This window comes from Struthio camelus, chromosome 16, assembly GCF_040807025.1.
Source record: "Struthio camelus isolate bStrCam1 chromosome 16, bStrCam1.hap1, whole genome shotgun sequence".
Lineage (NCBI taxonomy): Eukaryota > Metazoa > Chordata > Aves > Struthioniformes > Struthionidae > Struthio > Struthio camelus.
In genome coordinates this window covers 22,730,414-22,752,998 of record NC_090957.1, presented here as the reverse complement: position 1 = coordinate 22,752,998, position 22,585 = coordinate 22,730,414, and the positions used below count along the sequence as shown (strand labels likewise).

Here is a 22,585-nt window from a genome sequence, read left to right as displayed (position 1 = left end):
GATCACCGCGCATGCGCTCGCTCCCTCGCTGCAGTACTGCGTTGTCGACACCCGGGGGCAGCAGGGAGCACGGCGGGATCACCGCGCCTGCGCTCGCTCCCTGGCTGCAGTACTGCGTTGTCGACACCCGGGGGCAGCAGGGAGCACGGCGGGATCACCGCGCATGCGCTCGCTCCCTGGCTGCAGTACTGCGTTGTCGACACCCGAGGGCAGCAGGGAGCACGGCGGAATCACCGCGCCTGCGCTCGCTCCCTGGCTGCAGTACTGCGTTGTCGACACCCGAGGGCAGCAGGGAGCACGGCGGGATCACCGCGCCTGCGCTCGCTCCCTGGCTGCAGTACTGCGTTGTCGACACCCGAGGGCAGCAGGGAGCACGGCGGGATCACCGCGCCTGCGCTCGCTCCCTGGCTGCAGTACTGCGTTGTCGACACCCGAGGGCAGCAGGGAGCACGGCGGAATTACTGCACTGTCGACACCCGAGGGCAGCAGGGAGCACGGCGGGATCACCGCGCCTGCGCTTGCTCCCTGGCTGCAGTACTGCGTTGTCGACACCCGGGGGCAGCAGGGAGCACGGCGGGATCACCGCGCCTGCGCTCGCTCCCTGGCTGCAGTACTGCACTGTCGACACCCGAGGGCAGCAGGGAGCACGGCGGGATCACCGCGCATGCGCTCGCTCCCTGGCTGCAGTACTGCGTTGTCGACACCCGGGGGCAGCAGGAAGCACGGCGGGATCACCGCGCATGCGCTCGCTCCCTGGCTGCAGTACTGCGTTGTCGACACCCGGGGGCAGCAGGGAGCACGGCGGGATCACCGCGCATGCGCTCGCTCCCTGGCTGCAGTACTGCGTTGTCGACACCCGAGGGCAGCAGGGAGCACGGCGGGATCACCGCGCCTGCGCTCGCTCCCTGGCTGCAGTACTGCACTGTCGACACCCGGGGGCAGCAGGGAGCACGGCGGGATCACCGCGCATGCGCTCGCTCCCTGGCTGCAGTACTGCGTTGTCGACACCCGAGGGCAGCAGGGAGCACGGCGGGATCACCGCGCATGCGCTCGCTCCCTGGCTGCAGTACTGCGTTGTCGACACCCGAGGGCAGCAGGGAGCACGGCGGGATCACGGCGCATGCGCTCGCTCCCTGGCTGCAGTACTGCGTTGTCGACACCCGGCGGCAGCAGGGAGCACGGCGGGATCACCGCGCATGCGCTCGCTCCCTGGCTGCAGTACTGCGTTGTCGACACCCGAGGGCAGCAGGGAGCACGGCGGGATCACCGCGCATGCGCTCGCTCCCTGGCTGCAGTACTGCGTTGTCGACACCCGAGGGCAGCAGGGAGCACGGCGGGATCACCGCGCATGCGCTCGCTCCCTGGCTGCAGTACTGCGTTGTCGACACCCGAGGGCAGCAGGGAGCACGGCGGGATCACCGCGCCTGCGCTCGCTCCCTGGCTGCAGTACTGCGTTGTCGACACCCGGGGGCAGCAGGGAGCACGGCGGGATCACCGCGCATGCGCTCGCTCCCTGGCTGCAGTACTGCGTTGTCGACACCCGAGGGCAGCAGGGAGCACGGCGGGATCACCGCGCCTGCGCTCGCTCCCTGGCTGCAGTACTGCGTTGTCGACACCCGGGGGCAGCAGGGAGCACGGCGGGATCACCGCGCCTGCGCTCGCTCCCTGGCTGCAGTACTGCGTTGTCGACACCCGAGGGCAGCAGGGAGCACGGCGGGATCACCGCGCCTGCGCTCGCTCCCTGGCTGCAGTACTGCGTTGTCGACACCCGAGGGCAGCAGGGAGCACGGCGGAATCACCGCGCCTGCGCTCGCTCCCTGGCTGCAGTACTGCGTTGTCGACACCCGAGGGCAGCAGGGAGCACGGCGGGATCACCGCGCATGCGCTCGCTCCCTGGCTGCAGTACTGCACTGTCGACACCCGAGGGCAGCAGGGAGCACGGCGGAATTACTGCACTGTCGACACCCGAGGGCAGCAGGGATCACGGCGGGATCACGGCGCATGCGCTCGCTCCCTGGCTGCAGTACTGCGTTGTCGACACCCGGGGGCAGCAGGGAGCACGGCGGGATCACCGCGCATGCGCTCGCTCCCTGGCTGCAGTACTGCGTTGTCGACACCCGGCGGCAGCAGGGAGCACGGCGGGATCACCGCGCATGCGCTCGCTCCCTGGCTGCAGTACTGCGTTGTCGACACCCGGGGGCAGCAGGGAGCACGGCGGGATCACCGCGCCTGCGCTCGCTCCCTGGCTGCAGTACTGCGTTGTCGACACCCGAGGGCAGCAGGGAGCACGGCGGGATCACCGCGCATGCGCTCGCTCCCTGGCTGCAGTACTGCACTGTCGACACCCGAGGGCAGCAGGGAGCACGGCGGAATTACTGCACTGTCGACACCCGAGGGCAGCAGGGAGCACGGCGGGATCACCGCGCATGCGCTCGCTCCCTGGCTGCAGTACTGCGTTGTCGACACCCGGGGGCAGCAGGGAGCACGGCGGGATCACCGCGCCTGCGCTCGCTCCCTGGCTGCAGTACTGCTCTGTCGACACCCGAGGGCAGCAGGGAGCACGGCGGAATCACCGCGCATGCGCTCGCTCCCTGGCTGCAGTACTGCACTGTCGACACCCTAGGGCAGCAGGGAGCACGGCGGGATCACCGCGCATGCGCTCGCTCCCTGGCTGCAGTACTGCACTGTCGACACCCGGGGGCAGCAGGGAGCACGGCGGGATCACCGCGCATGCGCTCGCTCCCTCGCTGCAGTACTGCGTTGTCGACACCCGAGGGCAGCAGGGAGCACGGCGGGATCACCGCGCCTGCGCTCGCTCCCTGGCTGCAGTACTGCACTGTCGACACCCTAGGGCAGCAGGGAGCACGGCGGGATCACCGCGCATGCGCTCGCTCCCTGGCTGCAGTACTGCGTTGTCGACACCCGAGGGCAGCAGGGAGCACGGCGGAATCACCGCGCATGCGCTCGCTCCCTGGCTGCAGTACTGCGTTGTCGACACCCGAGGGCAGCAGGGAGCACGGCGGGATCACCGCGCATGCGCTCGCTCCCTGGCTGCAGTACTGCGTTGTCGACACCCGAGGGCAGCAGGGAGCACGGCGGGATCACCGCGCATGCGCTCGCTCCCTGGCTGCAGTACTGCACTGTCGACACCCGAGGGCAGCAGGGAGCACGGCGGAATTACTGCACTGTCGACACCCGAGGGCAGCAGGGAGCACGGCGGGATCACCGCGCATGCGCTCGCTCCCTGGCTGCAGTACTGCGTTGTCGACACCCGGGGGCAGCAGGGAGCACGGCGGGATCACCGCGCCTGCGCTCGCTCCCTGGCTGCAGTACTGCTCTGTCGACACCCGAGGGCAGCAGGGAGCACGGCGGAATCACCGCGCATGCGCTCGCTCCCTGGCTGCAGTACTGCACTGTCGACACCCTAGGGCAGCAGGGAGCACGGCGGGATCACCGCGCATGCGCTCGCTCCCTGGCTGCAGTACTGCGTTGTCGACACCCGGGGGCAGCAGGGAGCACGGCGGGATCACCGCGCATGCGCTCGCTCCCTGGCTGCAGTACTGCACTGTCGACACCCGAGGGCAGCAGGGAGCACGGCGGGATCACCGCGAATGCGCTCGCTCCCTGGCTGCAGTACTGCGCTGTCGACACGCGAGGGCAGCAGGGAGCACGGCGGGATCACCGCGCATGCGCTCGCTCCCTGGCTGCAGTACTGCGTTGTCGACACCCGAGGGCAGCAGGGAGCACGGCGGGATCACGGCGCCTGCGCTCGCTCCCTGGCTGCAGTACTGCGTTGTCGACACCCGGGGGCAGCAGGGAGCACGGCGGGATCACCGCGCATGCGCTCGCTCCCTGGCTGCAGTACTGCGTTGTCGACACCCGAGGGGAGCAGGGAGCACGGCGGGATCACCGCGCCTGCGCTCGCTCCCTGGCTGCAGTACTGCGTTGTCGACACCCGAGGGCAGCAGGGAGCACGGCGGGATCACCGCGCATGCGCTCGCTCCCTGGCTGCAGTACTGCGTTGTCGACACCCGAGGGCAGCAGGGAGCACGGCGGGATCACCGCGCCTGCGCTCGCTCCCTGGCTGCAGTACTGCGTTGTCGACACCCGGGGGCAGCAGGGAGCACGGCGGAATCACCGCGCATGCGCTCGCTCCCTGGCTGCAGTACTGCGTTGTCGACACCCGAGGGCAGCAGGGAGCACGGCGGGATCACCGCGCATGCGCTCGCTCCCTGGCTGCAGTACTGCACTGTCGACTCCCGGGGGCAGCAGGGAGCACGGCGGGATCACCGCGCATGCGCTCGCTCCCTGGCTGCAGTACTGCGTTGTCGACACCCGGGGGCAGCAGGGAGCACGGCGGGATCACCGCGCATGCGCTCGCTCCCTGGCTGCAGTACTGCACTGTCGACACCCGAGGGCAGCAGGGAGCACGGCGGGATCACGGCGCCTGCGCTCGCTCCCTGGCTGCAGTACTGCTCTGTCGACACCCGAGGGCAGCAGGGAGCACGGCGGGATCACCGCGCATGCGCTCGCTCCCTGGCTGCAGTACCGCGTTGTCGACACCCGAGGGCAGCAGGGAGCACGGCGGGATCACCGCGCATGCGCTCGCTCCCTGGCTGCAGTACTGCGTTGTCGACACCCGGGGGCAGCAGGGAGCACGGCGGGATCACCGCGCATGCGCTCGCTCCCTGGCTGCAGTACTGCGTTGTCGACACCCGAGGGCAGCAGGGAGCACGGCGGGATCACGGCGCCTGCGCTCGCTCCCTGGCTGCAGTACTGCGTTGTCGACACCCGAGGGCAGCAGGGAGCACGGCGGGATCACCGCGCATGCGCTCGCTCCCTGGCTGCAGTACTGCGTTGTCGACACCCGGGGGCAGCAGGGAGCACGGCGGGATCACCGCGCATGCGCTCGCTCCCTGGCTGCAGTACTGCGTTGTCAACACCCGAGGGCAGCAGGGAGCACGGCGGAATTACTGCACTGTCGACACCCGAGGGCAGCAGGGAGCACGGCGGGATCACCGCGCATGCGCTCGCTCCCTCGCTGCAGTACTGCGTTGTCGACACCCGGGGGCAGCAGGGAGCACGGCGGGATCACCGCGCATGCGCTCGCTCCCTGGCTGCAGTACTGCGTTGTCGACACCCGAGGGCAGCAGGGAGCACGGCGGGATCACCGCGCCTGCGCTCGCTCCCTGGCTGCAGTACTGCGTTGTCGACACCCGAGGGCAGCAGGGAGCACGGCGGAATTACTGCACTGTCGACTCCCGAGGGCAGCAGGGAGCACGGCGGGATCACCGCGCATGCGCTCGCTCCCTGGCTGCAGTACTGCGTTGTCGACACCCGGGGGCAGCAGGGAGCACGGCGGAATCACCGCGCATGCGCTCGCTCCCTGGCTGCAGTACTGCGTTGTCGACACCCGAGGGCAGCAGGGAGCACGGCGGGATCACCGCGCATGCGCTCGCTCCCTCGCTGCAGTACTGCGTTGTCGACACCCGAGGGCAGCAGGGAGCACGGCGGGATCACCGCGCATGCGCTCGCTCCCTGGCTGCAGTACTGCGTTGTCGACACCCGAGGGCAGCAGGGAGCACGGCGGAATCACCGCGCATGCGCTCGCTCCCTGGCTACAGTACTGCACTGTCGACACCCGAGGGCAGCAGGGAGCACGGCGTGTGGGGTCGGGGCGCCCCGGCGAGCTGGCGGAGCAGGCCTCCAGTGGCGGGGCCCACCAGCTGCCCGCAGTCAGGGCAAGGGCCCCAGCTGGGGCATGCCTCATTCTCCTCGTTTCGTGGAAATTGTGCTTACAGCCACTTTCGTCTGGTTAGAGAAAACAGCGTCATTCTCTTGTTCCAGCTCTGTTCTGACTCCTTTCCAGTACCTCCCATTGCGGTCTCCTGATACCAGGAAAGTTATGGATATGCTGCTATAAGAAAAATGCAACCCTCTTACTCAGGAATGATGGGAAAGACCCTTTATTTCTCACAAAGCTTTCACCTTACTTCTGTCAGCTTTCTGTTTCCCCAATTACAGTAGCCATATAATGATCCTGGGATTGCGCTAATCCTCCCATCAGGATTCTCTTCTTCTTTCTCCACTCTCTAGGGAATCTCAGTAGGTAGTCCTCCTCTTCCTGTCTTGGCATGACTGGAAAACTGGGCTATTGATTGCTCTTGGCTGCCTCACATGACACTATGTTAGCATTAGAAGCACATCCACCGTGATGGCTCAGAAAGATGTATCCTTTACTTTATAAAAAACAGGCAAGGTCATTCCTGAGAAGAACATATGTATACAAATGTAAGCAGCACATGAGGATCATGTGCAATGGCAGCACAATCTTTGTTTTACACTCAGTTGCAACAGGAAGACAGTGAAAACAAATGTCCACATAGAAAAATGAAAAGGTTTTTCAAAGAGCGCAAACAATAGCTGGAAGTACCAGCCTCTGAGACAGAAGCCATAACCACCCAGTGCTTACATTTGGTTCACAAACCTGAATGATGCACAACAGCACATCCAATAGACTGACAGGCTACAGAGATTCCTTTCCCTTCTCACTAGGCAAGGAAGCTAAATGAATATTAGTTTCACTCCAAAACCAAAAGAATAATTTTATAAAGTCCACCTGTTTACACCTTTCCCCTTTTCAGCAAAATGGCCCTCAACCGTCTAACCAAGGCGCCATGGAAGCCCCAGGAGATTTCAGGTTCTCCAATACTGAAAGTTTCTGACAACAGCCAACACAGATTTGGGGAATGGTTTTAAAACTTCACTTTAAGATGCGAAAAAACTAACGAAGATGCATAACCCATTTCCTTTTGCTAAATGCTCTGGTTCTCTCAAACAACTAGTCCAACATCCTTGTTTCATCTTGAACCTAAAATCCTAGAGAAACTCATTAGCAATGTCTGGCTTTTGTGATATATTCACTTTATATTTGCACAAAAGGGTAATATTTCAATAGCCTTGCATTCTATAACTGCGTGTCAAGGTGCAGCTCCCTGGAAACTGGAGACATTTCTGCTCTTCATTTCCCTTGCTGAAACTCATAGGTGCCCAAACTATATGTATTTTTAAGCAGAAAAAAAAAAGAAATGGCATGCTTAGCTGGGAAACTCAACACATGGTAAGTCTTTTTTGCCTGCATTAATATGTTTTGAGAAGCACTACTCAATAGCTTTGCAGCTAGTAGGGAGTCATAATACGTTGTTTTCTGTAATCAGTATTACAAGCTGCTGAGGCTTCCATTTACTTGTCTTTAGGGTGTCAATGGGGTCTAGTTTTAGGTGCTTTTCTCCCTCCCCGACCTTTCCTTCCACACTCCACCCCCGTCAAACATGTATTTGCAAAGAAAAAGAAACATACTAAGTCTGGGCTTTCAGTGCTGTAAGAATAATCATATAATTCTAATAAAATCATTTGAATTCTCTGATATTTATATGCGGGAGAAACTGCATATAACTTTATGCAGAAACTTTAGGACTATGTGAATAAGTTCAATTCTAAACTGAATTCTACAATGGCAGTATTAATTCACTGCCATTGCCTAATCTAATCCCTCATTATTTTTAAGTGCCTCATGCTACATACAGATGCTGAACATTGTACATTCAAAGCACTTATGCTAGAAGCTTGTTTTGGCAAAACTTCCATTCAAACAATCCAACAATGCTCTACAGACGTAACTACCCACAGGCTGCTTAAAAAAAAAAAGAAAGAAAGAAAGAAAAAAACCATAATACATATTACTTAATGAGACAATTTGCAACCACTGAACAGGCAGTGGTCTTAGTCCCTTAGGATATTCAACCTCACACCTTTATGACTGTTACGCAAAGTAAATAGCCAAAAGAGCTGCATGATTTCTTTGATGGTCTGCCCAGGTTTTAAGATCCAGTAAGTAAGGAATGTTTTCAGAGAGTACGTCTACCACACAAAAGCATGAAAATATCAGAGCTCTGATTATCTTTTGCAGTCCTGCAGGCAACAAGCTAAGAAGGCTTGTTCAGTTTCTAAAATATCTGGACTTTATGAGCAGTGATCACAGCCTAAAGGCTATTACTATGTGAACAAGGCTAATGGCTTGATCAGCCATATAGCATTTACCTGCCTTGATTACTACAAGTATTAGTAATGAAAGTACACAGCTTTTTAAAAATGCCAAATACTGTTTTCTAAATTTTCAGCAACTCCTCACAAGTAACTGTAACTTTTGATCGTTAGCCACCTTCCTGCAACCAAGATGCAAGAACTTTAAGAGAACAAAACATTTTGCCTTCAAGTCATAACTTTCTGCTTCCCAAAGCTTAAAGAGACACTATTGTCTGGTAAAACTTGTAGTGCATCCTACAGCAAATGACAAAACGCTTTCTCCAGAGGGTCTGACCACTGTATTCCCTTCACCGCAGGTTTTCTTGGTATTATGGTCCATTCAATAAGCAAAATGGTACAATCAGTGCCTAAACACTTTTGTAGAAGAGCACAACATCAAAATAAGGTACTACAGCATTTAGTCTTCATTCCACAAGCCACCCCAATACCAAGGACTTATTTTAAAACTTCAGTAATGTACACTTTTCACAATAACATTTAAGGAAGGAATATACACTTGATCTCAAATATGACCGCTCCTAAAAGCTATGACAATGGCTCTAGTTAACAAATATAGACAAGCCATTACCCACTCTTATCCTTTGGCTCTTGGTGCTTCCAGCGGATGTTGTCAAAGATGTCTTTTTCACATCCTGCTGACAGGACCTCCCCTCCCACTCCTGCAAACAGATTATAGATGAGATGTAAAAGGTAGAAATTCTGTACAACACTGAACTGCCAAAGGCATTGCAAGACTAAGACAAATTGCTGCAAGAAAAATAGATTTGCACAGAACTACAGACCTTTTCACACAGTCATAGAGGTTCTTAGGTATTACTTGCTATCTGTGCCAAAGGAAATAACACCTCTAACTACCTTTGGAGCTGTGGGCTCATGAAATTTTAAAATGACTGAAAAGGATAGAGAGTTCTCGTTCCACTCCATGTAGGATAACGCATTTTCTTTATTCTCTGTAAACAACCATTCTAACACTTCTCTGACATGACCATGTGTTATTGCAGCCATGTTGTGAAATCTCCGCAGGACCTGAGGAAAGGTTTGTCTCTAGATGTAAAAAACAATCTGCAAACTGATTTTCTTCAGTAAAGGCAAAGAAACAGTTAGCTCTATAACTGACAGCTGCTTGCTGTCTTCTAGTGACTTACCAACACCCTTGGGCATGCATGCTACATAAGAGCTATCCTCCCCAGGGGATGCCATGCCAAAATCCTGCTCGAGAGCCAGCCCACCTCCCCACACCTCCAGGCCGTCTGCATCTGCAAGAAACAACGACACACATACAAGCCTGCTTTGGAGAGGTACCTCAGCCCCAAAGGCAAGGAGGACAGTGGGGCCAAAGAGATGGATGAAAAGGGAGAAAGAGGGATGGAGAGATAGACAAAAGGTTGGGAAGGGGAGTAAAGAGAAAAATGGAATGGGAGAGAGGGATGCAGATCCAGATAAAGGAACGGAGCGAGAAAGAGAGGGATGGGGAGCCAGACAAAAGGACAGTGGGCCAGATGGAACAAGGATGAAAAGAGAAGAATAGGGAACCAGACAGAGAACAGAAGAGAGAGAGAGCATCTGTGGGGCAGGCAGACAGAGGGAGGGGAGAGGAAGATAACAACAGAGAGCTGAACAGGGGAGTGGAAGAGAAAGAAAATGGTGACCCAGGCAGAGGAACAGGGAGTCAGATGGAGAGAAAACAGGGATGGGGAGCTGGACAGTGGGAAGAAAACAGAAAGGGACAGAGAGTCAGACAGAGGGATGGAAAAAGAAAGAAATGGAGAGACAGACAGAAAGACAGGGAACTGGACAGAGGGATGGAGAAAGGAAGAAAGGAATGAAGAGGTAGACAGAGGGCCACGGAGAGGAGAGGGAAGAAGGACAGGATGGGAGGAAAGAAGAAATAGAGAGGTGGACAGAGGCACAGTGAGAGGGCAGAGATGGGGAGCCAGAGAGAGTGATGGAGAGTGAAAGAAAGGAAAAGACAGATGTGGAGACATATAGAGCAACGGGGACTGGACAGAGAAAGATGGAGATCTGGATAGAGGAACGCACAGAGAAAAAGAGGGGTGGGAGCAGAACGGACAGGGAGCAGAAAAGAAGAAAAGAGTAATGTAGACCCAACAGAGGGACAGGGAGCTGAAAGAAGCACAGGAAGCAGAACACAGGAAAAGAGAGATGGAAAGGCACGCAGAGAGACAGAGACAGGAAAAGAGGGACAGGTAGCCAGACAGAGCAATGGGGAGAGAAAGAGAAGGATGGAGAGCCAGATAGAGGGACAGAGAGGGATGGAAAAAAGAAAGAGGGATGAAGGACTGTACAGAGGGACGGGGAGCTGGACAGACAGATAGGAAGAGAGGGTCAGATGGATGTACAGAGCAGAAGGGTGGAAAAGAGGGATGTAGAGGTGGACGGAGAAATAGAGAAGAAAAGCCTCCTCGTGTGTGCTCCCTTATTTCATCCAACTCATTAGGTATTATTCACAGAAACCCACTCTCTGATCTCTTATCTGTCAGCATTTGCTATAATTGATTCCACCTCTATAACAAACATATATTTGGCATTGTAAATGAGATGCTGTTAAATTTATGTGTGGTCTTTTTCTCCTTACCATGTTCTTTTTCTTTTTTCTTTTTCTTTTCCTTAAAGGGACGGTCTTAATACACCACTTGTCATCATGCAGGGTAAACTTTCTGGAATCATTAAATACAGAGGTTAAGCTTTGGTTAGCTGTGAAAAAAAATAGTAAAAATAGTCTCTTAGACAGGTAGGAACATCCCCTAACACTCACCTATACCATATTCCCTAAACCCATATTTTTATTCTGGTTCAATACTATTCTACGGTTTTGTAGTTCTTCTCAAGCCTTTGTATTAACCCACAAATCTCTCAATCTTTACCTGTACAGAAAAGTAATAGCATTTACTTGCTCTCCTCTGTTTCAAACTTATTACCTTTTTTGATACATTTCCTAGATTACTTCTGTATTTGGATCCTTGCCTCAAATAAGATGAAGATGACTGAAATGAATGACTGTATCACTAAGTCTAGCTGCTTCTCTTCAAGTTGTCCTCCTTCAGAAGATTACCCTGCAAAACATAACAAACTAAAAAGACTGTTGAGGTCACAAGGATATCATATTTTCAGAGCACTTCTCCAAAGTTTGAAGTGTGACTGATGGAACCACCCCTCTTCACATTGCTCAAAGCTACATACATCTATTACTTAAGCCTAAACTGTCTTTTGGGGGTGGGGGAGGCTGTTCTTACTTTATACATCCCTTTACATAATTCGCTGTGCCATTCAGCTGGACATCTCTAAATCCTTCTGCTTTTTGGTAATTAAAGGTGGTAACTAATAGCATCTGTTGTGCTATATCCTTCCCTGAGGATGTGACTGAAACTCATACTGTTTTCTGCAGCATGACTAGGACTTCCCACAGCCCTTCAGTGTTCTCGTTGGCTTTTCCTGAGCCTTTTATTTTTTTAGGCTATTCCTTAGCCTGAAATTTTATCTTAATGTTCTCCTTTAGTACTGTGCACAATGCTGTCATCTCAGACTGACCGCATTTAGAAAGCTGTCTGCATGTACAGAGAGTCCTGAAAGATGGCTAAAAAAAAAAAAAGTCTCCACCATCACATTCTTCACCAGAAGATGCCATAAATTCCCTTTTCTCTAAATGGGGACTAAGGGGGAAACAGAGATCACATCCAGTATTTATTAGAACCTTTTATAAATTAATCTGTTATTAATAAAAATCAAGCTATTATTAACAATAGCAGATCTCTTCTCAAATAACGCATCGTGCTGGTAGGAGATTTGAGACAAGATTTGGAGAGCTTGAGTTTGGGGGTGTTCAGGGTCTGTGGGGTTGCTGCAGTCCTGCTGCAGGCAGCAAAGAGGATCCCTGCGTGGTGTGAAGTTGGCAGGAGCCACATCGACATCCAGCAGTGCCAGTGTCACAGCCAAGGAGGTCGCAGGACCATCTGGCTGGGCACAGCTCTTTCCCCTACTTGATTCTAATGAAACGTTTGCCAAGAGAGAATACAGTGTATTCAAGGATCAGACTGCTGCTGTCGAGACAACATTTGGTGAGGGTGTTGCAGCAGGGTTTGGGCATGGTATTGGGATTGTTTCAGGCTTAGGGACATGGGTTGGGAGAGGTTCTGGAATCAGTGACGGTGTTGGGGCAAAGTGTGGAGGCATTTTGGGGTCTCTTGGGGCAAGGTCTGGGGGTCATTGGGGCTTTGGGGAAGGATTTGTGCATGGTTTAGGAGCTCTACGGGGCTGTGTTGGGAGGGGCCTCCCCAGGGCCCTCCATGGTGGGAAGGTTTGTGGGATAGAAGGAGGGGGGGTTACAGGAGTCAGGCAGGGCTCCTATCCAAGAGGTGTGCTGAGTGCATATGGGTGCTGCATGTCGCTGTTGGCCTTTCAAGAAGAGCCACAGGGGACCACAGAGGAAGAGGTATCGAGGAAGTTGTTGGGGACCCTGTAAAAGACATCAGAGACCTTGTCAAGGACCATCTGTCCCAGAAGAGCTGTGGAGGACTCTCACGTTCCAGAGGAGGAGGCAGCATTAGGCTGCTGCACCGGTGCTGGAAACATCCAGACCCTGGGCAGTGCATGGGTGCATGGGCAGTGCATTAGAGGTGATGTGGAACCCAGTGCCACATATGGGATTGGGAAGCCCCATGGCTTTGGGGCAGCTGTACAAAGTGAGCAAGGTCTGGGGAGGCTCAGTAGGGGCTTTGATCACTTGACGCTCCTGTTAGTTGGACACCAATCTGTGCCCAGGGGTGCCTGTCTTCTCTCAGACTTCTTTCTCCAATTACAATTCTTAAGTAACTAACTTGGGGCTGCGCTAATTGTGCCTGACCCAACTGACCTTAAATTGGTTCGGTCCACTGATTCTAAACCTTCTTGCGACTAACCAGCACTCTTGGGTATGCTGCACTTGCCAAAATCCTGCTGCAGGGCCTCCCAGCTAACCCAGGCTGCATCCACAGTGATCCAGCATGCACTGGGTAGGAACCTGGGACCTAAAGGCAAAACAAGGCACATGGCAAGTCAAATCTGTGCTCCTAGCAGACTCTGTCCCAGGCTCCCAGTGAAGATCAGTGCCAAGTACAAGCACCCTCACTGCCTCCCCTCACTTCCTTTACCCACACCTGCACCTCCAGGCAGAAACAGGCCCCAGTACACAGGAGATGCCCTAACATCCATGGCCACTCCAAGGGATGGGCTTGCCCAGCTGGTAATACCCAAGCTCTCAGTGCCAGGTGACCCCTGGGAATACCGTGAGAACCAGAGGACAAACAGAGGGCTCTGGGTTGCACCAGAAAACAAATGGATGGCCCCAGTACATAGCAAAGGCAAACTCAGGGACCTAGGACAGACAGCAGCAATGATACAGCAGCAATAGACAAATAGCCCCATGAGGCTGCTCACAAATCCCTCACTCCTATCAAAGGCCAGCGCACAGAAATTATTTCTTTTCCCGCTGGTATCCCAGTGCATACAAGCCACAGAACCAGCCAAAGACCTCCACAAATAATTCACATAATCCAAGGGTGTCACCAACCTGCTCTGCCACTTCTCTTCAAAGAAGAGAGAAGCTGCTCTAGCCTGTGAGCTCTGCCAGGCCATCAGCACCTTGATGCTTCAGCATTCCCCAGCTGCCTCGAAAGCAGAATGCAGAAACACCTAGCCACCTCTACAGCCACCCTCTCCACTTGGTCCCTCACCCACCCTTCACCCCTGAACCAGAACCACATGGAAAAATCCCACCCTACCCAAGCAAACTGCACCAGGACAGGCACCCAATCCCTCTGCTACTGGGCATCCACACCCCCCCTCACACGGTGGCCTACGCTTCCCTGAAGTGCACAACTGCTCTTTCTTCTCCTAGCCAGCCTCACTCTCTCTGCAGTTTCTCCACGGAACTCCTCTGTTGCCTTTACTCCCTGCCAGACCTGCCCATCCCCAGAAAATCCTCTCCGTAAGCACTGGGGCCAAAACTCCAGTCCCATCCCACCCCATCTCAACCAGAAAAAAAAGCAGGAGCGAGCCCAGGCAGGCCAGCAGCGGTACCAAAAATGCAACAAGAAAGCAAACCGATCAGCGCAGTGGAAGGCCAACCAGACTCGGGAGCAGCCAAGAAGAGCTGGGCGCGAAGCAGAGACGCGGCCCAGGCCGGCCGGCGGAGCGGAGGGCATTCACAGCGCAGGCCATCCACTCGCGAGCCGCACGGTGCGAGAAACTGCCCCCGGCCTCAGCCGCCGAGGGGCGGGGGCAGGGGCAGGCGCAGGGGCGAGAGCCGGCGGTCGCCAGGCCTCAGCTACGGCGGCCGGGCCGGGGCGGCAGGAGGGCGGCGCTGCTCCGCCCCCGCGCGGCGCACAGCAATGCGGAGGCGGCGGCGGCGGCGGGGGGGCAGGCGGTCCCGCCGCCACACAGGAGGTGACCGCCAGCGCGTGCGCGTGCGCATGCAGCCCCGCAGCGCGCGGCGGGCGCTGGGAGCCAGCCGGAACCTCCCGGCGCGCGGTGCGGCATGACGCATGGTCGGGCAACGTCATTTCCGGCGCGGCGTCGGCGTTGGCGTTGCGTGCGGCCGGCAGGCGCCTCGCCGCGCGCGAATGGGGCCCCTCGGGCCCGGCCTGCCGGCGCCCGGCTCCCCGCTGGGCCGCGGCGGCTGGGCCGGGGGGCTGCTCCCCGCGGCGGCTTCCCGGCGGGCGCGTCCCCTCGGCGGGGACGGTATCCCCAGGCAGCGCGCGCGTCCAGCCCTGCAGAACAAGAGGCCAGGCGGCCCGAGGCCCGCTCCCGCTCCCTCTCCCAAGGACATGCTGTGAGCCCGAGCTACGGAGCACAGCTGGAAAGCGCTTCCGAGGAAGGATCGTTAATGAGGGCTCTCTGTTCCAGCTGGGAGAGGCATAACGAGTTGTAGTGCTTGGAAGCAGAAATGAAGCAAATTCAGACTTTAGAAATAAGGTTCATGTTCCTTTTTTTTTTCTTCTATGGGAGAAAAGAAAAAATTGGAGCAACTTGTCCAAGGAGGTACTGAATTTACTAATGCTTGGAGCTTTCAGATAAAGAATGTATACATACACACCAAGAAACTATGATCTTTTATGATGGTGAAGTAGTTTGGCCACTGTATTACATGCTGAACTCTGTTAGCTGAGCGCACTCGAAGGTAACAAGAGTTTACTCCTTTCTAGCATAGGTGAGCCGTAGTTTGTATGTCTCATCAGCTGCCCAGGAACACCAGACAGGTGGAAAAAATGCAAATTTATCTGCAGGGGTTTAGAGTCAGTGTCACAGGTCCTGAGACAGCAAAGAATATTCAAGGGAGCATATTATTAAAATTTTAGCAGTAAAGAATTAGCCAGCAGTCCCTTCCTGAAGAAGGACAGTATCCCGGTCCCCATTTCTCTTAGGAAGGGACTGATCCATTTGCTCTAGTGGCAAAGCTCCTGCCCTGAGCTGCTTGTGCTTATCCTTACCCTGCTGTTCAGCGCCTCTCTGGTTTTGATAATTCGAGTGTCAGTGAGGTTGCGCTGTTTGTCTGTTTATTTTAAAAAATAAAAGTGCCACCCCAGGATTATTGCAGTTGTCTAGTGTATACTGTGACTGCCCAGACGGCTGTAGCAGTACTGTAAAGAGGAAGAAGGATGGGATGGTGAGAGGGAGCTTTTTAATCCCAGCTTCACTGTCTGCGCAAGCATGTTGTGTTTTTTTTTGTTCCCCGTGGCCAAGAAGACATGATTTGCCCAAGGTCGCTGAGCAAGCCTTTGTCAAAGCTAAGACAGCAGTTGGGCATGCCTGGCTTCTGGCCGCACACATGAAGCGCCAACACCCTGGATCAGTTCATGTGTATTTCCAAAGCATAACACAGAATATGCTTCTTTTCTCCGCTTCTGCATCCAGATTAAGGGAGAGAGAACATGACAAGCAACCAAAGGCATTTGGCTCTCCTGGAGGCAGTTGTATTCGTGCTATCGGGGTTTCGGAGAGTTGTTTTGAGAGATTCAGAAAATGAGATTAAGTCTTATGGAGTGTGTGTTTGAGGCCAGAGTTATATAGCGTTGTTCTAGGTGCATTCCTCAGCTTCTTTCTTTGGCTTTTATTGTAGGCCATGATTACAGTTATTTTATTGGTGATAGGTCTGGCTTTAGAAGCCCTGCCCCCACCGTGAGCGACATGACTGCCCCCTCTGTTGCTTTGTGAGGGAGTGTAAAATGATCCAGTGGTAAAACAAAACAGTATTGTAGGGGAAGGAGATTTTTCTGTGAAAACCAAGTAACTCCCTAGATGTGGTCTAGCTGGTAGCTGCACACACAGAGCTCCTCTGACTGACCCGAGGGGCCAGAAGTGAGCAAAAGGGAGTGGTGTTGGGGTGGAAGCGGCCTTAGAAGCTGCTGCTGAAGGAAGTACTCTTCACTCAGATCCTTGCTGCTTGACATATTCTCATGACTTTTATATGTGCTGTGCCTTGAGTGAGGTGAGAGTCAGATGCAGTTAGTCTAGGTTCAGCATTATTTGCCTTCCGCTCCCTCCTGAGCGCTGGAAGGATCTTACAGGCTCTTGCTTGTTGTTTGTTCAGCTCTCACTGGCATTTCTTGGGGTCAGGAAGAGTCCTAGCCATGGCAGTAGTAAACTGAGGCTGGGCTGTCAAACCTAGCCTTTCCAAGAAATATTTCACTGTAGCTTCTTCTGTCTTGCCTGCCATATTCTCATGAGATACATGTTCATTCTACTTGGAGAAAGGATCTTTCCCACAGAGGTTTTTCTGAATTGCATTTTTCTTTGGCCAGTTTCCTCTCTAGAGGAGGAAGGACCTCTTGACTGCTAATAACCTTCATTTAAAGCCTTCCTTAGGAAAACTGGGACATGGTATAAAGCTGAGTCTACTCCTTGAAATACAGCATGACAGGTGAGGTGATCTGTGCGTATGTGTCATCTCTACATAGGAGTCTGTAACAGTTGCTGGGTTGTAGTTGTTGCCTAAACTGAGGCAAGCTTATCCCTTCATCGTCACGGCTGTCAGTGCTGCTGTTCTTCCCTTAGCATTTCCATGAATGTTAGCACTGCAGCTGTGCTGATTAAGTGCTGAGAATAAATTCACTCACATGTTATTTCAGCCTCTTAGATATCCAGATCCCATTAGTAAGTCTACCTAGCAGAGAGGAGAGTTTTCCATCTGTCCCTCTTTCTGTCTCTTTCTCTGACAGAGAAAAAGATTTGATTGATAAGGAATAATTCTACAGCTCAGTTTTCATTCCTGCTAAAGCTGTAGTATCATGCTTAGGAAAGGCTGCAAGGGATAGTTACATTGCATTTCGCAGTCAGGATTAGCTTCCCATCTATCCACCTGCATAGCAGCACAAAATTTACAAAGCTCCCCTTCTAGCAAGCAGCTCTGCCCTACATCCCCATCTCCACCCTGACTGAGTTCCTCAATCCTCAAATTGTTTATTGTGGTCTTCTCAACTGATCTTCTAGTGAAATACACATGAACTAGTGAAATACATGTGAAAAGAGGCTACCTGCATACAATAGAAGATAACTGTAAGTACTGAGTGAAAGCTGGCCTTCAGTTCCCAGCCTTTTCACAGCTCTCTTGCCTGATTACTTGACCTCACTGGCTCTCAGTTCTGTGTGGAAAAAGGAACCTGGCAAAGCCACACTTGGTAACAAGCTGGGGAGGGGGACCAGAAGGAACGCTGCTCCTATTTATTCTGCCGTCACGTGTCCTGCTCCTCTGTAGTCTGAAGTGACACGTAGCCTGGTTAGTCTCTATGTTATGCTCTGTGACATGACCTATGATTTTCACAGGTCTCTGCTGATAAAAGATCTCAGTTACGTTAACCCTTGTATCACAGCTGTTTTACTTCTTACAGTTGTTCTGATGAAGTGCAGACCTTTTAGCAGTCAGCTTGCCTATGGTTCAGCACTGACTCTTGTATCATCTTTCATTTCCAGCTCACGGATTCTGAAGTGTAAAATACCCTTTCCTTGTTCCCTGCCCCCTACACTTTTCACCTCTCAGCTCTTGTCTTATGCAATCTCAGTGCTCTTGAGGACTGGGACTGACTCTTTGTTCTCTGTACAGCCTCAAGCAGGATAGAGATCTGGTTCTTTACTGAATTCTATCAGTGACTGGATAAATTCCGTAGCTTGTGTTATACAAGAGGTTAGCCTGGGCCAATCATTCCCAAATGTTTTGGGTCACAGGGGAGTGCACTTTCTTGCGGACAGCCATCCACTGTTCCTCTTAAATTTGAAATGAGTCATGGGCCTGCTGTGCTTGACTGCCAGTGGGCTGTGGAGCAGAGTTGGGAATGCAAATGAGGCGATCTAACTGTCCCATTTGGTTTAAAATCTAGTAGGTGAGGCCCATAGGCATTACTTTAACTTCCATAATCATCCCTGATATGCTTAAGCAGTACAGAGGCTACTTCTGAGAGCCTTCAGAATGTCTTTTGCCTGGCAATAAATAAGAATGCAGTAAATAATGTGGAACGTTTGTATGTCCAGAGCAGAAATTATCCCTGAACTGCTTGTTAAGGGAGGAATATCCCTGCCCCTCAATGCGATACAGCTATCTCTGAGACAGAGCGCAGCAGATGTTTAACAAGCTTTAACAATGAACGATAATTCAGGACCAGGTCTGAGGGATACTGTGTACAATGGAAGGCTGAACCGGGAGTTTTAGATTGTCAGAATAGAGTCATTCCCAAATTGCAGATGAACCAAAATAGAGGTAGTGACAGCATCTGAAAAGTGGCAGGGCAGGCTCCTTGCTTCTGTGATTTGTCCAAACAGTGGTGCCTCTGTTGACGGAACCCGCTCAGATGTCCTGCGGACTGAACAGGGGCTGTTTTCAGAGATAAGCATGACACCAGATTGTTCCAGCACTTGGCTTCTGTTTTTCAGCTTATTCCGACTGCATGCCTGGTCGGATCAGTAGGTACCTTTAGAAAGGAAGAGGTTTGCATTCTTCACCATGGCAAAATATACAGATTCCTGGCTCTTAGGCTGTAGCCTTCTGTATGAGGTAGGGAGCAGGGGAGAAGGAGGGCGTGGAAGATCACTTCATTTGGACTGTAATTCTCAGATCCCCCAAGATTTGGGCTCTGTTTTTAACAATTCCATTGGCTGCCACAGAGCTGCTCGAAGGAGGTGACCAGATATCTGGGTTTTGCTGCTGCTCTCTGGAATGTATGATTACACCCAGTGCCTTGATGAAAATGATTGATTTTATTTGGGTCATAAGATTTGCCTTATCTCTCCCCTTCAGTGGTATCCAGCATCAAGGCAGAACATAGGGAGACCGGAACCAATCCTGCACCAAGCACCTCTGTTGGATCGCATGACATGCAAAAGGGATGTGTCACCGAGGTGCATACGGTGTTTGTCCTGTTACAGGCTCCTTAAAGAAACCTGACTGGTGAGTTTTCTCAAGGAGAATATTTTTCATGAGTGAATATCACAGCCTGACTGTCTGCACTCTGATCTGACTTTTTAAATATCTAATTCCTAGAGTTCATCTTCCTTTGTATTGAACTGTTCACTGTATGGGAGTTACCTCTTCTCCTGTTAGAGAGCACTATGAAAAAAAAGCCTGATACCGTGGAGTTAAAAATCTCGTCCACCAAAAGCAGAAAACCAAACTGAATTGAGCTTTCTTTCCTGGGAAACTACTTGGGTTTTTTTTAAGGTGGCAGTTGGTTTCAATTCTTACGTTCAGCTGCTTATAGATCTAACTGCAGATTTTACCTCTCTCCACTGTATTCTTTATTCTGACTGCTGTCTGATCTCAAGGTTGTATTGATTCTGCCATGTCTTAACTCTCAAACGCTATTCTCTCAGGCGTTTGCATTCCAGCCTGTTTTCCAGAAGTGCTCATGCCCTACACATCACCATATTGGATGTCTACCAGTAGCGGACTGAGGTGACTAGCATCTGTCGCTGTCTTTGTAGTCTTCACCTTTCTGGGAGAAAAGCGTGCGCCGTGGAAGTCCTGCTTTGGTAGAATGTTTCAGCTTTAGATTTTTTCTGGGGAAGACTGGGGGTATTTGGATTGTTGTGGGTTGGTTTGTTTGCTTTTACAGCTCTAGGCTAGAGGAGGCACAGTCAAAAGAATGTGCCTTGTTCTTGGAGGTGCAGGAGGAGAGATGAGTGGCAGTCCTGGTTTTTGGCGTGTGATCCAAGAGCAGTGAGCAGGCTCATTTCATAGTTTTGGATCAGCCTTTAAGAAAGGCCAGTTTCCAAAGCAAGCAAATGATCTACCAGTCACCCTGATAAGTAATTCACAGCACTAGGAGAATGTCACGCTCCATGTATGGCAAATGCTAAATGCTGTACAGGCTCTGGAGTGGCCTGGCAGCTTAAGATTTATTTAAAATCTATGACAGTTTGGAAAGCGTGGATTGGGAGTGCTGAGGGAGGGACTGAGAGAGAGGCAGGTTCATTCCATGAGAAGGGCAGGAGTTACTTCCAAAGTTTGGGTGTGGGTCGTTCAAAAGTTCAGATGCTCAGTGTTTTGTCTAATGCCCCTTCCCCGATTAAAATAATAAAGACAGTGAATAGAGTACAAATTTTGAAAAATATGTAATGTGCAAAGATGTTTTGAATAGATTGAGGAGTTTTCTGGCATATACAAGCATAGTGGATGTGAATGCATTCAATATCGACCTTCCCAGGCTTTGCACGGTTCCTTTCTATGTAGCAGTAAGTGATAGTATTCATATTTTAGGCTTGAGTTCATCATCTAGGTCTCCCTGTCATGACGGAGTGAGAGGTTCCTCTAGAGAGCCATTTAAAATACCTAAATTTACCCCAAATCTAGCTTTATAATTTAGATGCCTTTGTGGGTGCTGTGTGAATGCAACTCATAGGTCTTTGATTTTCTCTTTACTTTATTCTGTTATCAAAGCTGCCCCTTCTGCGTTTTGGTTTCTAATAGGTTATCTGGGTTTAAGTGTTTAGAAAGCATATTAGTCACCCATCTGCCCAAGGCACAGTACCCCATGACTTGCAAAATCATTAACAATTGGTATTAATAGATTTGTTTGTTTGTTTTTTCCATTGAAACAGAGACCATTAAGTGCTGATTCCTCTGAGAGGACATGGAGAATTCTGGGAAAATGTTTCAGAGTTGGTTTATTTTTGGTAATATTCTATTGAAAGCGTTAAAGGTAACCTAAATTGCTAGCGATGGACCATAGGTGCATATCTGAAGAGACAGTAGCCTCTAGCAGGGAAAGGAGGAAGCAGTGAAAGAGCAGGAACAACACATCCGATGTGAGCTTAAATGACTGGACCCGGGTCACGCAGCATTCTTGTAACAGAAACAGGACAAGAATCGAGACTACTTATTTCTTCTGCAGTGCTTTCATTTTGGGACCTCCAGACATTCCTTTCAATCATCAAGTAAGGCTTTATGCAGTTCAGCGCTGGGGTGGGAAGAAACTGCATTTGGATTAACTACTTGCTTACCAGAATCTCTTTGCTTAGGCACATCCATTCAAAATGAAACCTAATCACTGGCCTGCTGATCTGTGTTTTTCACTGAGCATTGTTGAACACATGCACAGTAATGCTGCAATTCTAAGTCACGCTGGGCATCTTGTTACAAAGCTTGCAGCTTCATAAAGACACAGAATCATCATGCCAGTAATAGCACTGTTCCCCCCTTCTTGGCTATATACGAAGCATGTTTGTATTTGGTGAAAATAATATCCCTCCACCGAAAAGAGCGTAATGTCCAAGCTGTGACTCACGTTACCACATTTTATTTCCTCCTGCTTTCACACAGCCCCTGCTGGTCATAATTCACTGGGAGTGTCATTACAGAGCAACCTTGCTGCTGGTCTGCAGGCCCTGTTATTGTTATTGAGCCCAGACGGATAGGTTGCTGACCTTTCCCAAGCTCCGGAAGCTCTCTCCTCTCTCCTGACATCTTGCCTACAATTTCCTGGTCCAAAGGCATCTGCTTAGAAAGGGACACTGATGATCATATACTGTGTCCATCTTTTGTCCTTTTCACTCTAGTAGTCCCTGAAGCTAAGGCTGTCTGTGCTAGACTCTTTGGTTTGCTTTCCTTCTAGCACTCACAGCAACTAATAGTGAACCAAAACCTGGATCCTGTTAGAGGAGTCTTTACTGAAATAAACCAGCTGTTTACCCCAGCTGTTTCTGTTGACTGCTAAAATCTTCAGAACAAAGTTGCAAAGTTGCTAGCAGTGCAAGCCAGACTCTTACCTGCCCACTAGCTCTCTGAATCTTGACACTTCTGTGGGGATAGGTATCTCCTACAGGTATTTCAAAGGAGAGCTTAGTTTACTCTGTATGTATTCTGAAGAATGGTGGGCTTCAGACTAGTAGTACTAAGGTAACATCTCATCTCTCTCTATTGGAGATTAGCTCTGGTAAATCACATTCATAGAGCTTCCAGTTTGCTTGTAGCAGAAGAGAGAGCTCACCTCTGCTTGCA

The 22,585-nt window shown here is 52.1% G+C and overlaps 1 protein-coding gene and 1 long non-coding RNA gene across 46 annotated transcripts in view; one reads left to right on the top strand and one right to left on the bottom strand.

Annotated features, from left to right (window-relative positions):
* Positions 1–5,950: 5,950 nt before the first annotated feature.
* The window catches only part of LOC104147928 (tricarboxylate transport protein B, mitochondrial-like), a 76,014-nt gene continuing 59,379 nt past the window's right edge, over positions 5,951–22,585 (bottom strand). The window contains exons 1-7 of one of the 44 annotated variants that reach the window (XR_011134871.1): positions 14,206–14,630; positions 12,977–13,130; positions 11,046–11,180; positions 10,703–10,784; positions 9,252–9,362; positions 8,675–8,765; positions 5,951–6,266 (exon numbers count right to left, since the gene is read on the bottom strand). Coding sequence is in view for 1 of the 44 variants with exons in the window: in XM_068910153.1 (XP_068766254.1) it covers positions 10,735–10,784 (50 nt within the window). In the remaining 43 variants the exon portion in view is untranslated. Of the gene's footprint in view, positions 8,766–9,251; positions 9,363–10,702; positions 10,822–11,045; positions 13,131–14,181; positions 14,634–22,585 lie in introns of those variants that run through there. The other 43 variants (XR_011134874.1, XR_011134888.1, XR_011134892.1 and 40 more) reach the window with 43 other exon arrangements.
* Positions 14,777–22,585, top strand: part of LOC138061220 (uncharacterized) — a 30,095-nt gene continuing 22,286 nt past the window's right edge. The window contains exons 1-4 of one of the 2 annotated variants that reach the window (XR_011134908.1): positions 14,827–15,141; positions 19,388–19,537; positions 19,960–20,118; positions 21,187–21,201. This is a non-coding gene — a long non-coding RNA (uncharacterized lncRNA). Of the gene's footprint in view, positions 15,142–19,387; positions 19,538–19,959; positions 20,119–21,186; positions 21,202–22,585 lie in introns of those variants that run through there. The other variant, XR_011134909.1, reaches the window with a different exon arrangement.